Source organism: Xenopus tropicalis, chromosome 5, assembly GCF_000004195.4.
Source record: "Xenopus tropicalis strain Nigerian chromosome 5, UCB_Xtro_10.0, whole genome shotgun sequence".
NCBI lineage: Eukaryota > Metazoa > Chordata > Amphibia > Anura > Pipidae > Xenopus > Xenopus tropicalis.
Window position 1 is genome coordinate 57233912 of NC_030681.2, and position 13979 is coordinate 57247890.

The 13979-nt window shown below is 38.3% G+C and overlaps 1 protein-coding gene across 3 annotated transcripts in view; it reads right to left on the minus strand.

Annotated features, from left to right (window-relative positions):
* The window catches only part of sdccag8 (serologically defined colon cancer antigen 8), a 142068-nt gene that overhangs the window by 46609 nt on the left and 81480 nt on the right, over positions 1 to 13979 (minus strand). For all 3 annotated transcript variants that reach the window (XM_012963721.3, XM_012963720.3, XM_012963723.3), the window contains 2 exons: positions 11375 to 11502; positions 1096 to 1204 (listed from right to left, as the gene is read on the minus strand). In XM_012963721.3, coding sequence (XP_012819175.2) covers positions 1096 to 1204; positions 11375 to 11502 — 237 coding nt within the window. The remainder of the gene's footprint in view (positions 1 to 1095; positions 1205 to 11374; positions 11503 to 13979) is intronic.

Below are 13979 nucleotides of genomic sequence, written 5' to 3' on the forward strand. Positions count from 1 at the left end.
AGAAAGGTTTACCATACCTGAGTAAACAGCCCTAGAAGCTCCCTCCGTTTGTTTAAGAGAGCAGCTGCCATTTTAGCTTGGTCTCAGTAGTTCCTGTTGGTGGCATAGTTAACACATGGGAGGGGGAGGGAATTCTTATGAATTCTTATGGGAGGGGAGAGCAGGAGAAGGGAGAGAGGAGAGAACTATAGACTCCAGCCCTGGGAATGAAGGATTTCTCTAATAGAGGAAGTCAGATACCAAAGTACAGGTAATACACAACAGACAAATAATCCTGTGTTTCTTTTTCTAGAGGACTGAGTGCAGCTTTTCTGTGAGTGCTTATAGCTGTATTTACATATACTTTCTGATAAAGCTTACTTTTTTTTAGTTCTTACCTTTCCTTCTCTTTTACGTGTACTAAAAATCATTTAAACATTAATTAAACCAATTAGGATTGTTTTGCCACCAATAAGGATATAGCTTAGATGTGATCAAAAACAAAGTACTAATCCCCCTCGCAGGGCCCCACACCCGACGTCCTTCCCCGAGCGCGTTAATGTAATGCGTCGGGGCAGGAGCGGTCGGGCAGGGGGAGCGCCGCAAGGGTCGGGTCTGGCCCGCCGGGGCCCACCGGGATTTTTCCCGGTGTCCCAGTCCGACCCTGGAGATGGCATTCCCATAACTGGGAATGGGAAGCACTCAGGGGCTTTGCAGTGAAAAAAATATGACCTGGAACATAATATATGTACATTTCGAGCCATATTTATTTTTAGTTTTCTTTCAACTTATATCAGACAAGTACTGTAGAGTTAAAATCTATGGGGTTTTCAAATCTATGGATGTATAGATCATAAATCAGGTTGTTCAAAAAATAACAAGGAAATTAAACCACTGATTATTTTTGCTAAAAGATAATGACAATACATATTAAAAATAATAAACATTTTCTGCAGTGCTGTACAATAAAAATAAAACATATCCTGACAGATGCAGAAGTGTATGAGACAAAAGGTGTGTTGAAATTTGAGGTACAAATGTTTTATAGACAAAATTTCTTAGAAATATCTTAAACAAATGTCTAAAATAAAAAAAAATGTAAAAAGGGAAGCATACCTGTTTCTTTCAGTTACATGCTCCAGTTGCTTTGCAAGAACATTGCATTCCTTTTTCAGTCTAGATATCAAAGTATTTTGTGATGCCATCAGCAAAACCATTTCGTTCACTATAATGTTAAAAAGCAAGTTCACAATTAGAAATTTTTTTCATTGTAAGTTTTTTACAGACCAGCTGAATTGTCTTTGTAAACAGGATGTTGACTGCAAAACAGGGGATATGGATGTTAATACTAAGGGACAGATCTCTTAAAAATAGAAAATTTTGAGCTATTGAAAAACTCCATTGCTTTAATGTTAAAAAACAACTGGAATGCAGTGAAAGCACATTCTACCTTTCATTTTCAGTTAACCAAATTTTAAATTAATCATGAAACCTCAAATTGAAAAATAGATTAAAATTGGAAAATACAAGTCATGCTGACTTTTACATGAACTCACTGGCTTATAGATGCTTAATCAAAAATTAGATTTTTTTGGAACCTTGAATTTGCAAATTAAAAAATTCAAATTAAACTTTGATAAAAACTGAAGTAAAAACTTAAGAGGACAAGGAATTCTAGTTATTTGGCTATATGGAATAAAAATCATCACATGTTGATGTGCGCCAGTATGCTCCTGTGGCTTATGATATAGGTTGGCAAGGTAACCACAATCTATAGAGAACGGATGAATATGCACAGATGCTCCATAAGGTCTACCCTCAGAAAAGGGTCAGTTGATTCCCTGCCATATTTTGACATTTGATCACTGATCATGTTGTCGCTTTAGGGAGGCGTGTGAATAGGTAAGGATAGGAACCTGGCATTTCTAAAACGTAAAGCAAACTGGTTGTATATAATTGACACAGTATCTCCAACAGGTCTCAATGAACTGCTAGTGCTAACAATCTTTATATTAGCAACTTTGCCTCTCAAATGTGGACACTTTGGGCCAGAATACATTTTATGGCTTAACAGATATAAATTGTAAGTGTTCTTTGCCACATTTTGTTAGCTTATTTTGTAATATTGAATTTCTACTATATCTCAGATCTCCTAGTGTATTCCATTCCTATGAAATACCTACCTGAATTTTGGTTCATGCTAAAAAGGAGAAAGAAAGGTAGTTGTACAGTCTAATAAATATAGTTTGGGCTAATGCTGCTCTTTTAATTGGCATTATTTTTACTAAAATCTTTGTAATACTAAGCTAATACTAAACTAAGCACCCTTCTGAGTACTTTGCTGCCATGGCCACCATCTTTGTTCCTGGTGACAGCACCTATTGTGCTGGACAGGTCCATCAGGTTCTAACTGAACCCCAGAGCACACACATAGACCCATAATGACCTACCTATATACTCACAGAAAAAAATTATATATACCAACATCAAAACTAACTGTAGATTTTAGTATCACTAAAACCTTGGATATTATGCTTGTTCAAGAAATCATCCAACCCACTCTTAAAAGCATTAATGGAATCTGCCTTCACATGGAAGGGCATTCCACCTCACTGCCCTCACCGTAAAAAACACCTATGCTGCTTCAAATTAAAGTTATGTTCCTCTAATCTAAAGGGGTGGCCTCTGGTGCGATGATCGGTTTTTGGGAAAAGAGAACATCCCCTCTAATGCACTTATAATCATAAGTCATGTCCCTTCACAAGCGCCCTTTTTCCAACAAAAAAAAACATCCCCAACCTTGACAATCTAACCTTAAAATTTAAATCTTCCCTCCCCTTTACCAGTTTAGTTGCATGTTTCTGCACTATCTCCAGCTCATTAATATCCTTCTTAAGGACTGGAGCCCTATTCAGTCCTATTCAAGGTGAGGCCTTACCCAGAGACCTATTAAGAGATAAAATAATGTTTTCATCTCTTGAGTTAAATCCATTTTTTATCCAAGACAGTACTTTCTTTGCTTTAGAAGCCACTGAATGGCACTGCCTGGAATTAGGCAACTAATTATCTACAAAAATCCCCTAAAATTAACCTAATTTTCCAGTTTGTTGCAGTTTTCCAAATTCTTGAAATCGCTCTGCAAAGTCCTAGCATCCTGCATTGAACTTAATAGTTTTACATAATTTAGTATCATCAGCAAAAAATAGAAACAGTTATTTTAATGCCCAGTTAAAAAGCAAAGGACCAAGGCCAAACCCCTGCAGTACCCCACTAACAACACTGGTTCAATTACAAAATGTTCCATTTACCACCACTCATTGTAATCTATCCTTCAGCCAGTTCTCTTTTAAAGTACATATATTATGCCCCAGGTCAATATTCCTCAATTGTATCATTAACATTCTGTGTGGTACTATATCAAATGCAAATGCTTAGCAAAGTCCAAGTAGATGACATCTACAATCAAACCAGAATCGAGGTTCCTGCTCACCTTCTAATAAAAAGCAATTAAATTGGTCTGGCAAGATCTGTTACACATCTGTTAACCATAAAACTCATAGTATTGTGATTTGCAATGTATTTAAGTATCCTATCCCTCATTACCCCTTTCAAAAGCTTTCCTAACACTGATGTCAGACTAACAGGGCTTTATTTTTCAGGCTGAGAACGGGATCCCTTTTTGAATAGCAACACTACATTAGTAATTCACCAGTATCTCGGCACCATGCCAGACCTCAATGAATCCTGAAAAAATATGTGAAGAGATTTGGCAATCACAGAGCTAAGCTCATTTAGTACCCTGAGATGAATACCATTCATCCTGGACTCTTGTTTGCAGTGCTGGGGACAATTCTTTTGTGAATGCATTTAGCCATGGAAGGAGGAATTTAGTCTAGGAATGGATTTGCAGGGACATCTCCCAAGTTGAAATACTTTTGAAGCAGTGTGGAATTATTACAGGCTCTGTGAAAACCATTCAGAAGTGCAGTGAGATAACATTGCTACTTCATGTTGGCCTTTATGCTGAGGTATTCTTCATCTGTTTTTGTCTATTAAATAACATCTAATATAAGCTAACCTTTCTCAGCTCTTTAGTAATTAAAATCCCTTTGCACAAGTGTGTTAGCCATTATATCGCCTATGCTTTGATTGAGATTGAAATAAATTTTCCCATGATAATATATGGGCAGTGATGCCCAAGTCCTAATCTGTTTTTAATAGTGATGAGCTATTTGCAGCGGATTTCCCCATTTCACCATTGGCGAATTGTTTCATGAAACTTCCGCAAAAATTAGCTGTGGAAAAATTTGGTGTATGTCAAAAAAGGTCACGGCGTGTCAAAATAGGTGTGATTACAACAAAGCAAAACGTGACAGATTCGCTCATCACTAGTTTTTACATTTACAGTTGGGTTGCTATGACTATCCAGGACAGGAATATCTTTATCCACTGGATTGCTACTCTCTCACAAGCTATCTATACCCTATGGGTCTCAACTTCTGGGCAGTAGCAAAAGATTGACATGTTTAGTTGTTGCACATCAACTACTACTATATGAGGGTATTGCTATTCAGACAAAGGTGTGTGCTTAATAAAACTGGAGATAAGTACAGTAAAAAGCAGGCTCCATGTAGTTTAATCTTGGATTGGTGTGCCTACAGCCAAGATTTATGCTTTCCAAGAGATTCTCCCTGACGCTAGGGTAATGTTAATGGTGATGCACATTTCACATATTACTAGGCTTCATTAGCCTCAACAAAGAAATATTGGAAATGCACTCTTGGTGAGAATATGTTGTATATTTAATTATTGCTTGGTTTTGTCTTAACTAAGGACATGTGGCTGAATCTTCTATCCAGATAGCCCAAATGCAGAAAGCGTTAAAATATGACAATATTTTGACATTTATTTTTGACTGGTGTTTTTTTTCTCTGATATAACCTATAAAATAATAATGCCTTAGCTTAACTAAGCTAAAACAATCCTTAGTTTTTTAAATGTTTTTATTAACCTTAAGGCATAGTGATCTGAATTACAGAAAGTACCCTTCTTCTGGACAACTCAAGGTCTCAGTCATTCCATAATTTCTTCAAAAAAGTCATGTGGTAGGCGCGTTTTGCAAATTTTTTGCTGTTTCGCAATTTTTTAGACAAAGTGAAGCGGGACAGATTCACTCATCACTACCCATTAGCACAGTGACAGATTCCATAGAAGTTGGTGACTGAATACAAAGGGCTGTACAGGGGACTGAATCAGCATTTTCTCTGTTTGACATTAACCTTAAGGTATTATGAATATTAAGCACAAGTGTGAAAATCAAGAATAAAGCACATTTCAAAGAATCCTGAAATAGGTAAGAAAACGGTATAAAACATACCTCATAAAAACCACACCAATAGTTAAGTATCTAGTGGCAGCATCACTAGTGAGCTGACTTGCATTATCAGGGACTCCATGTAAGTATCCATAAGAGATTCTTGTGGAGTTATGTAATAAAAGGCACTAAGTTTGACCAGGAGCAGTAACCCATAGCATCCAATAAAATGTTTGCTTTTAAGCAGGTGATCAGTAAATGTTTCCTGCTGATCGGTTGCTATGGGTTATTTAACTCCTGAGAAAACTTAGTGCCTTTTTTTTTTTTTACATATGGGGGTTATAGTTCTATGTACTTGTTACTAGCGTGAAAATACCAGCTAACACAAACTCTGCCCCTTTACTATAGCATTTCAGGACTAGTGATGTCAAGTTGCCAAAGGTTTTACCTATCAGTGGATATTTTGCCATTCTTTGGAACAAACATCAAGTCAAGTACTCCAATATAGTACAATCCATTTCAGTATTACAAGAAACTGAAGGTTGGGCTTATATATAAATTAGAGGAAACAATAATCCTAAACAAAAGGTCAATGGGAAAAAAGAATAAATGTTCAACATTAACAATGACCTAATCTCAATCTATCTGAAAATCTGTTCCACTAATTCAGGCCGCACATCCATTATTTGGATAAAATGAATAACCTGCAGAAAATATAACAGGAAAAACTGTCCAAAAGCAGCATACTACAATTTAGCGATGCAACATTCTTGTATGATTTGGCAAAAAGTGTTGCAGATCATTCAGTTTTACTCTCTCAGTCCATTTTCTTTGTGTAGCTAGATTATGGGAAAACCATGGCATCCTTAGTATTGGTGATGCATGGCAAGGGATGGCAACGGTCCCATTTGATATTCTTAAACACGGCAACGTATTTAACAAGCCAATGGATAAACTCAGAGGCAAATGGGAGGTTGACCTGGGTCCCCTATATGATGATGAATGGAAAGACTTTATGGAATCCCCATTATTGGTCACCCTTAACTATAGTGCTCGATTGTCGACTCTATTTGTACGCATCAATCTCCAGCCAACTACACCAGATATTTCCTGGGTCCTAGATGTTACACATAACAAGGCTTTCTTATCTATATTGTATGGGATTGCATGGCTTTAGCAACATTTTGGTCACAAATTCTTAATACAATGGATACAATCCTAGAGACACATAATCCCTATATCTTTTTGAGTCTGTCTTTTATGAATTGGGCTCAAATAGGTTAAACACCTGTGTAACAGCCCAATGTATAAAACCAGAGGTAGCAAAAAAAATACTAAAAAAATCTGTGTTAAATGGAAAGTGGTCATCCCTTCCTCTCAGAGACTGCTACGTTTATATCCAGAAATATCGCTTATGAAAGTAGTTGCTTTAGTCAAGAAACTTTCTACACTTAAGTTCAGTCCTGGCTGCCATCTTTACAGGATTGACATCATCAAGATGGATTTTCACAGCTATGCATACATTTTCACAACCGGTCACCCTGTGCGCTGTCATCAAGCAGCAGCTGTAGAAGGGGGCAAGGTAGGCAAAGTGATGGAAGAACAGACACCAATCAGCACAGATGAATGAATACTATTCTGTTGTTGATCTGTGTGCCTGTTTAAAAGCTGGGAGCATGGGAACCACAGCAAGCTGTTGCGATTGGTTCCTCTTTTAAAGCAGGCAGGCATAGCTGCAAGCAATTCTGCTCACATAGGAGAAAGCGCACACACATTGAAGATGAACATGTGCCTCTTCTGAAATCTATCTACTGCACATGTGTACGGTCTTTGTAAAACAGTATAGGAAAAATAAAATCTCAATGCAACACTGAGTGTTTTTCTGAAAGTGAAGGCTAAGGATCTACTAAAGGGCTTAGAAGTTGACCGAAGTAGCAGCACTCTTAGACACTATTCAGGTTCACATATACATCGACAGATTAGGTTTTGCCTTTCCCTGTCCTTTATTAAAGGAGAAGGAAAGGCGAGTAAAGAGTTAATCTCAAGCTGCAGGCATACCTTCAGTTGTCTCAATAGTGCCCTTAAGTCTCCCCATATTTCACCTGTTCAGAAGATCTGAAGCCAAACAGGAAGAAAAAACTGTGTAAAAAAAGTTCCCATAATGCCTCACTCCTGCACCCACACGCAGACCAAGTGAACATGCTCAGTTAGTTAGACTATGGGGGGAATTCACAAAAGTGGAGGTAGCCCTTTTTTGGAGTAAAAGTGGTGGAAAAACTGATGGAAAACACTTTCTCCAGATTCACAAACAGAAATCCGCCTAAATTCCGACTCAACCGCCACTTTTCTGTTTTTGGTGAAAGAAAGACAGTTTACAGACACTTTTGTGAATTTGTCGTTTAAACGACATTTATACGACGTTTTAACGACATTTTTTCCCGACATTTTCAAAATGGAGTAAAGCTCAGTGTAACTCTGTCAGATCAATTATAAGCTCTTCTGTTTTGTTTGGTTTCACCCAGTCTCCATTTCACACCTAAGGCAGGGGCCCCATGGAGGGATCATTAACATATTAATGGGGATTAGCAGACTATTGTTAGGGGACAAGTTTCTGTCTAACCCTAGAACAATAGGTGCAAAAAGCCTCATTAACATTTTATAAACAAGTAAAGCACCGATTGAAAAAAGTTCAATTTATATCTTATATATAAAAAGTTTTTACCTCACATTTGCATTGTTATGCATTGTTTAGCTTAATCAATGAGGCAATAATAACATGTGTGAATATATTGTAAACATTTTTATTAAAAGGAAAAGTAAAGCCTCCCAGGCAAATTTTTAGTTTTAGCAGCAGTGCCCCCTCTTTAATCACTTCACTGACATTTGCCCCAACTTATCTGTGCCCCCATAGCATGTCCAGAACTACAGAGCTGCTTAACAGCATTGGCCCCCACCTGTTCCCAGTAGCCATCTTGGTGATCAGCAAGCAGCACATACACACTGGCCCCAACGGGGCACTGGATAAAAACCCGCTGGGCCCTAGTTCTGTTGAACCTCTATTCACCGTTCACACATGTTCACACATGTTGGTGTGTGGGCCAGATTGCTGCTGCCCAGTAATGAGTAGGGGCTAGACAATAAGGTATTAAGACCCTTAAATCTTGTTACAGAAGTGGAATTACACAGAAATATAGAAAACATTATAAAGCCCAGATTGTCCTGAAAAAATGATGAGAACAGAAAGCTGCGTGTCTGTGGCACAGGAATTACAGACACAAGAAATCTTTTTTCAGAGAAGTCAGTCCAGCGTTTCTGTGAGTGCTTATGGCTGTATTTACATAGACCTTTCTGATAAACTTACTTACTTTTGCTAAATCCTTATATGCAGGAGTCGTACCACCAAAATTATCATAGTAGGGACATTTAAATTTCAGAGTATTCACCTTTATCTCCTTATCTGTTAAACCTCTAATTCAAACAAGTATCCACAATTAAGTTTTGTATTGATTTACATGACTGTTTGGTGTATCAACACTCTGCAATGATTTTTTACAATAAACTGCCTGAATAAAAAACAAAAAACAGTTGGATCCCTAGTTCTACATACAGAACTGGGGTTAGGCAGCAGAGGTATATGTCTAAAGCACAAAAAGGAGGGGGAGTTATATTTCATGATAGCCTCCATTTTACTGAGGCCACCATTGCCCAATCGAGCCTAGCTGGCTCGCTTAACATTTTCTAGATATAATGTAGGTGCCATCTGCTCTAGAAGGATTGTATGATATAGTGGAGGTACAGTGAAGCAGCAGGAGGGCCGTGGGAAAAGGTTAATGCTGGGTATGACTGATGTCCTTGCTTTGGACACCAATACAACTTGGCCCAGTTCTGCTCACCCCCCCCCCCTTTAGAGAGATAGGCACATGACCCAGTATGGTTTGGGGGTGCTACCCCAGCTCCCCTACCATAGGTGAGTGAAAGAAGATAAAGTGTGCTCACCCACTAAAGCTTCTGGGGTGGGCATTGGGTGATTTTAATAAAAAGTCACAGCTCGCATCAAAGGCATATTATTACCATGCCTAATTATTTGTGCACAACTTGCCCTTGTAGCTACAACCCATTTGCCTTCTACTTGCCAGTGAGCAATCGCATAATAACAATGGTAGCAGCCCTAATGGCCACTAGCATACACAGTGTGGCTCATATTATAGTGCATTTTTAAAAAAACTTTGTCTTAAACTGAGGCATAAAAAAGTCCTATTTATTCCATTCCCAGCATGGGAAGGGGCCATGTTTTGAATTTAGCAGTCCATTACCAAATAAAGTAAAAATAAATGAGCAGGAACACTGGAATACTGCTAAAATCCATATAGCTGCTGAAATTCAATTACATTATATAGGAAAAACTGCCTTACGTAATTGTGCCTGTAAGGTCACTTATAATAGTAGAATGCAGTGCTTAGTGTTTACAGGTTATAGCTCATGCCCATAAGTTCTTAACACTACTATAAACACCTCAAGTATCAAAATAAGTGGTTTCCTTTTAAATAAAAAAAGAGAAACCAAGTCTTATGACAAGTCAGCTTACATACATTTTTTAGGAATCATCCTGATTTTTAATTCACTTAGTCACCTGCAGTAACAGTACAGTCACCCAGTCACACAGATTTGCATGAAAGTTTATTTTAACCCCTGCCATTAAAAAGCATTAAAAACTCAATCAGGGTCCTCTGAAACAAGCAGCTTTTGGCAAAGCAGAGAGCATGATTAGAGGTGTCGCCAGGGCTAATTGGGTCGTGAGTTAGACCAAGACACCCACAATATATAAAAGCATGTCTGGGTCAAGCTATTATTGCTTGGAGAGATGGCAGTAGAATTTTCCAAGCCAAAATTACCCTATCTGTAAGTGCACTGGTAGAACCCAGGTAAATGTAAAGACGTTTCCCAGGGTGTTTTTGCAATCCATGTGGGCATTAATCTGGTAATCTCCTGTGTGCCATTGATCTTAAAGGATCAGACTACAGGCACTCAAGAAGAAGTTCTACAGACTTCAAAACAACCAAAACATAAAATGACTTTCAATTTTTTTTAATTGCTTTTTTCCATACAGCTCCTTTGCTATACATATTAGACACTGAGTTTTACACTGCTGCCTGGTTGTGAAGGTAATACCAGGAACCAAACACCATGAAGTCCGATAGCTGCACAACAAGAAAATGTAAATAATTGAAAAACTATTCAAGATAAAGAATGTGCAGTTGCAGTTTGCATTGCGTTGATGGCATTATACTAAAAGTTAATGTTAAGGCAAATAATCCCTATAATTTTCTCATTGACATTTGGCATTTAAGTGTAAGCAGTTAACATTGTAATTTGTTTTTGATGGAAAGAAACTAATATACACACAATAAATACAAATTTTGTCCAAACTAGTTGTGTTTGACAGTGAACCTGTAAATAGAAACAGTATTCTGTTAAGATTACTAAATTAAAATGCTCATGTTGCCTGCAAAATATAAAGACACACACACCAATTTGAAGTTACTGAACTATATCCAGCTGCTTTAGTAAATTAAGAACCGATTAATGGTTGAAGCTATTCTCTAGTCTGGATGCTGCAGGAAACGCATTAAGCTTTTTAACCAGCTATAATGTGTGTACAATGGGGATTTTTCTCAGTTTTTCTGGAGACTAACTGTAAGCTCAAAGCATTTCCCACAGAGCTTCTGATGCTATTTTCTTTATATAATGTGTGCCTCAATAGCCAGCCAAAAAGAAACCTTTGTTTTCCCACTTTGTTTGGTCTCTCTTAGCTTTACAGTTCTTGAACACAGGTAAATAAACTCATAATGCAGATGGTGCAACAGATGTGTGAGCAGCGCTGTGAATCAACAGACAGTGGGCAATACTTTTCATTTTCCTTTTTAAACACTAACTAATATGTAATTCAAAATCTCTGGTGAACTTAGCATCTGCTCCCTTCGGCCAGCCAAAGGTTACAGGTGTTCCTGATGTCATTTCACAGTATGCCATAAACCTGGCCAGTGAGAGAATGCACAGGCTCTAATCTTTCAAACCACCTACCCATTTGGTCATGCTGGGCTTCCATTTGCTGCATCTTCTGTTTTAGCTCCTGTTCACATTTCTGGGTCTGAAAGGCCAATGACCTTACTTCACTGCTGAGTCTTTGCTGAATATCATCTTTCTCCAACCTTCAAAATAAACACATAAAGAAAAAACATTAAATCATTAATCCATAAACTGGACAAGTTACATTTCTTTTATGTCCCTGAAAATGTATAGAACAGATGTTAATCCTCTGATTGTTAATTTTATTTTTTTTTTCATACACTGAAATGATTGTTTTACTCAATGTAAAATGCTAAAAAAAACTTTTCAATTAAGAGAAAAATAAAAAAGACAACAAATACAAATCAAGCAATTATTTCTGATTTTAAAAAGTGTGTGTGGTTGTCATTCTAACTCCTTTAAGCAGAAGTAAACAATGAATGAGGGTTTGCTGTATGTAAAGCCCATTTAAACTATGAGCACAGCAATTAAACTGCCAAACTACTTGCATTCAAAAGTGCCCTTTGCACTTCTGCATAATTGTACAGGTATAGGACCTGTTATCCAGAATGCTCGGGACCAAGGGTATTCTGGATAAGGGGTATTTCCGTAATGTGGATCTCCATACCTTGAGTCTACTAAAAAATCAATAAAACATTAATTAAACCCAATAGGATTGTTGCATCCAATAAGGATTCTTTATATCTTAGCTGGAATCAAGTACAACGTACTGTTTTATTACTACAGAGAAAAGGGAAATCGGTTTTAAAATTCTGAATTATTTGATTAAAATGGAGTCTATGGGAGAAGGGCTTTCCGTAATTCGGAGCTTTCCGGATAATGGGTTTCCGGATAAGGGGTCCGATACCTGCACTTGGTGCAATTGCTTTTATTCTGCTTACTTTTTGTGAATTGTGCACAGTGGGTCTATTGACACAGTGAGCACTCAAGCTACTGCTCTTGAAAGTCGTGGTAGCTCCAGGGTTCCCACAGTGGCCTGCATCAACTGAATCACCAAACTTGTGCCTAGTGTGCAGATGTCATTTTGAGTGCCGGAAATTACACCTGAAAACTGCAGATTGAGGATTGCACGGGTATCTGCACATTACATTTTTGGCGACTTTTTCGTTAATTTGCGCAACTTTTCCGTACCTTACGACAATTTGCTAAACAATGTATGCGTCAAAATCGTATTTGTCACACAGAGTACAAAAGTTTCGGATTCATTAAAGTTTTGTTATGGTGACTTTCCTTGGGTCAGGTTGGAGCTGCAGAGTGCCATTGAGTCCTATGGGAGGCTTCCAATATCATAAACAGAAGGATCAAAGTTAGAAAGGTTTTCCGCCATTTACGATTTTTCGGATACGAAAATTTTGTGACTTTCGGATCGCCACAACAATATTATCATGGCTATTACGATTTTTTTAGTAAGCATTTTCGATCATCAGAAATTATTGTATTTAATCCGAATTTTACCCATTTCCGGATTAGAACTCTTACTTTGATGAATCTGCCCCTAAGTGTGAAGTTGCCACTACATTCATTATATTGTTTGCCCATGACATTAAATGAGAATCTGGAAATGCATTAATACTGCTATGTGTCCTACGATCAATAATATGTAAATCTGGTGCTGCATTTATAGTGTTCAGGGGAAATTATAGAGGATTTTTTTTTGCATAATGAGATACATTTTAAGCAACTTTCCAATATAGATATTAATTTAAAGTTTTCAGTGGTCTGATATGTGGTTCTGAATCTTGCAACAATGTAGCAGAACTCTCCTCCTGCTAACCAGAAGAAGAGAACACAAACAGCCAGACACATACTTAAAGGAGATGTCAACCCTAATTTTAATTTCACTTCTAATGGATAGGGCAACTTACACCCACTTAAACCGCATAAGTGCTGCTCCCTCAATCTCCTCCTTCAGCCTGCACCACCGCATTCTTTTCTGCTCCGTTTTGCGTGTCACCCTGCGGCCATTTTACCAGGTAATGTCATTGAGAGCGCGTGCCTGACCTCTTCAAGGATTTTTTTTTTAAATGACAACAGGGTATCACAACCTCACTGCCCTAACCACGAAGAACAATTTCTGCTGTTTTATGTGAAAGTTCACTTTCTCTGGTCTAAAGGGGTGTTCTCTTGTTTTCCTTTATGTTTCTATAGTGTCTCTAACAGGGCCGGAACTAGGGGTAGGCAGAAGAGGCAGCTGCCTAGGGCGCAACGATTGAGGGGTGCCAGGCAGGAGAGCTCCTGCCTACCCCTAGTGCTACTTTGTCATTGCCGCCGCCGCTTGTCATTAGCGGCGGAGGCAATGACTGATCTAATCGCCCCCCCCCCCTGCACCGCCTCCTCTGCTTTGGCGCGCATGCGCCGTTCGGGGGGGCGAGGAGGTGGGCGGAGTTAGCCGACCGGGTTGCCTAGGGCGCCCGGTCGGCTTGGCCCGCCCCTGGTCTCTAATGAACTTTTAAAAAGTAATCAAGTTCCCTTTCTCCAGAGAAAATAAAATCAACTTTATACAATAACCTTTTTACATACAGTGGAGGAAATAATTATTTGACCCCTCACTGATTTTGTAAGTTTGTCCAATGACAAAGAAATGAAAAGTCTCAGAACA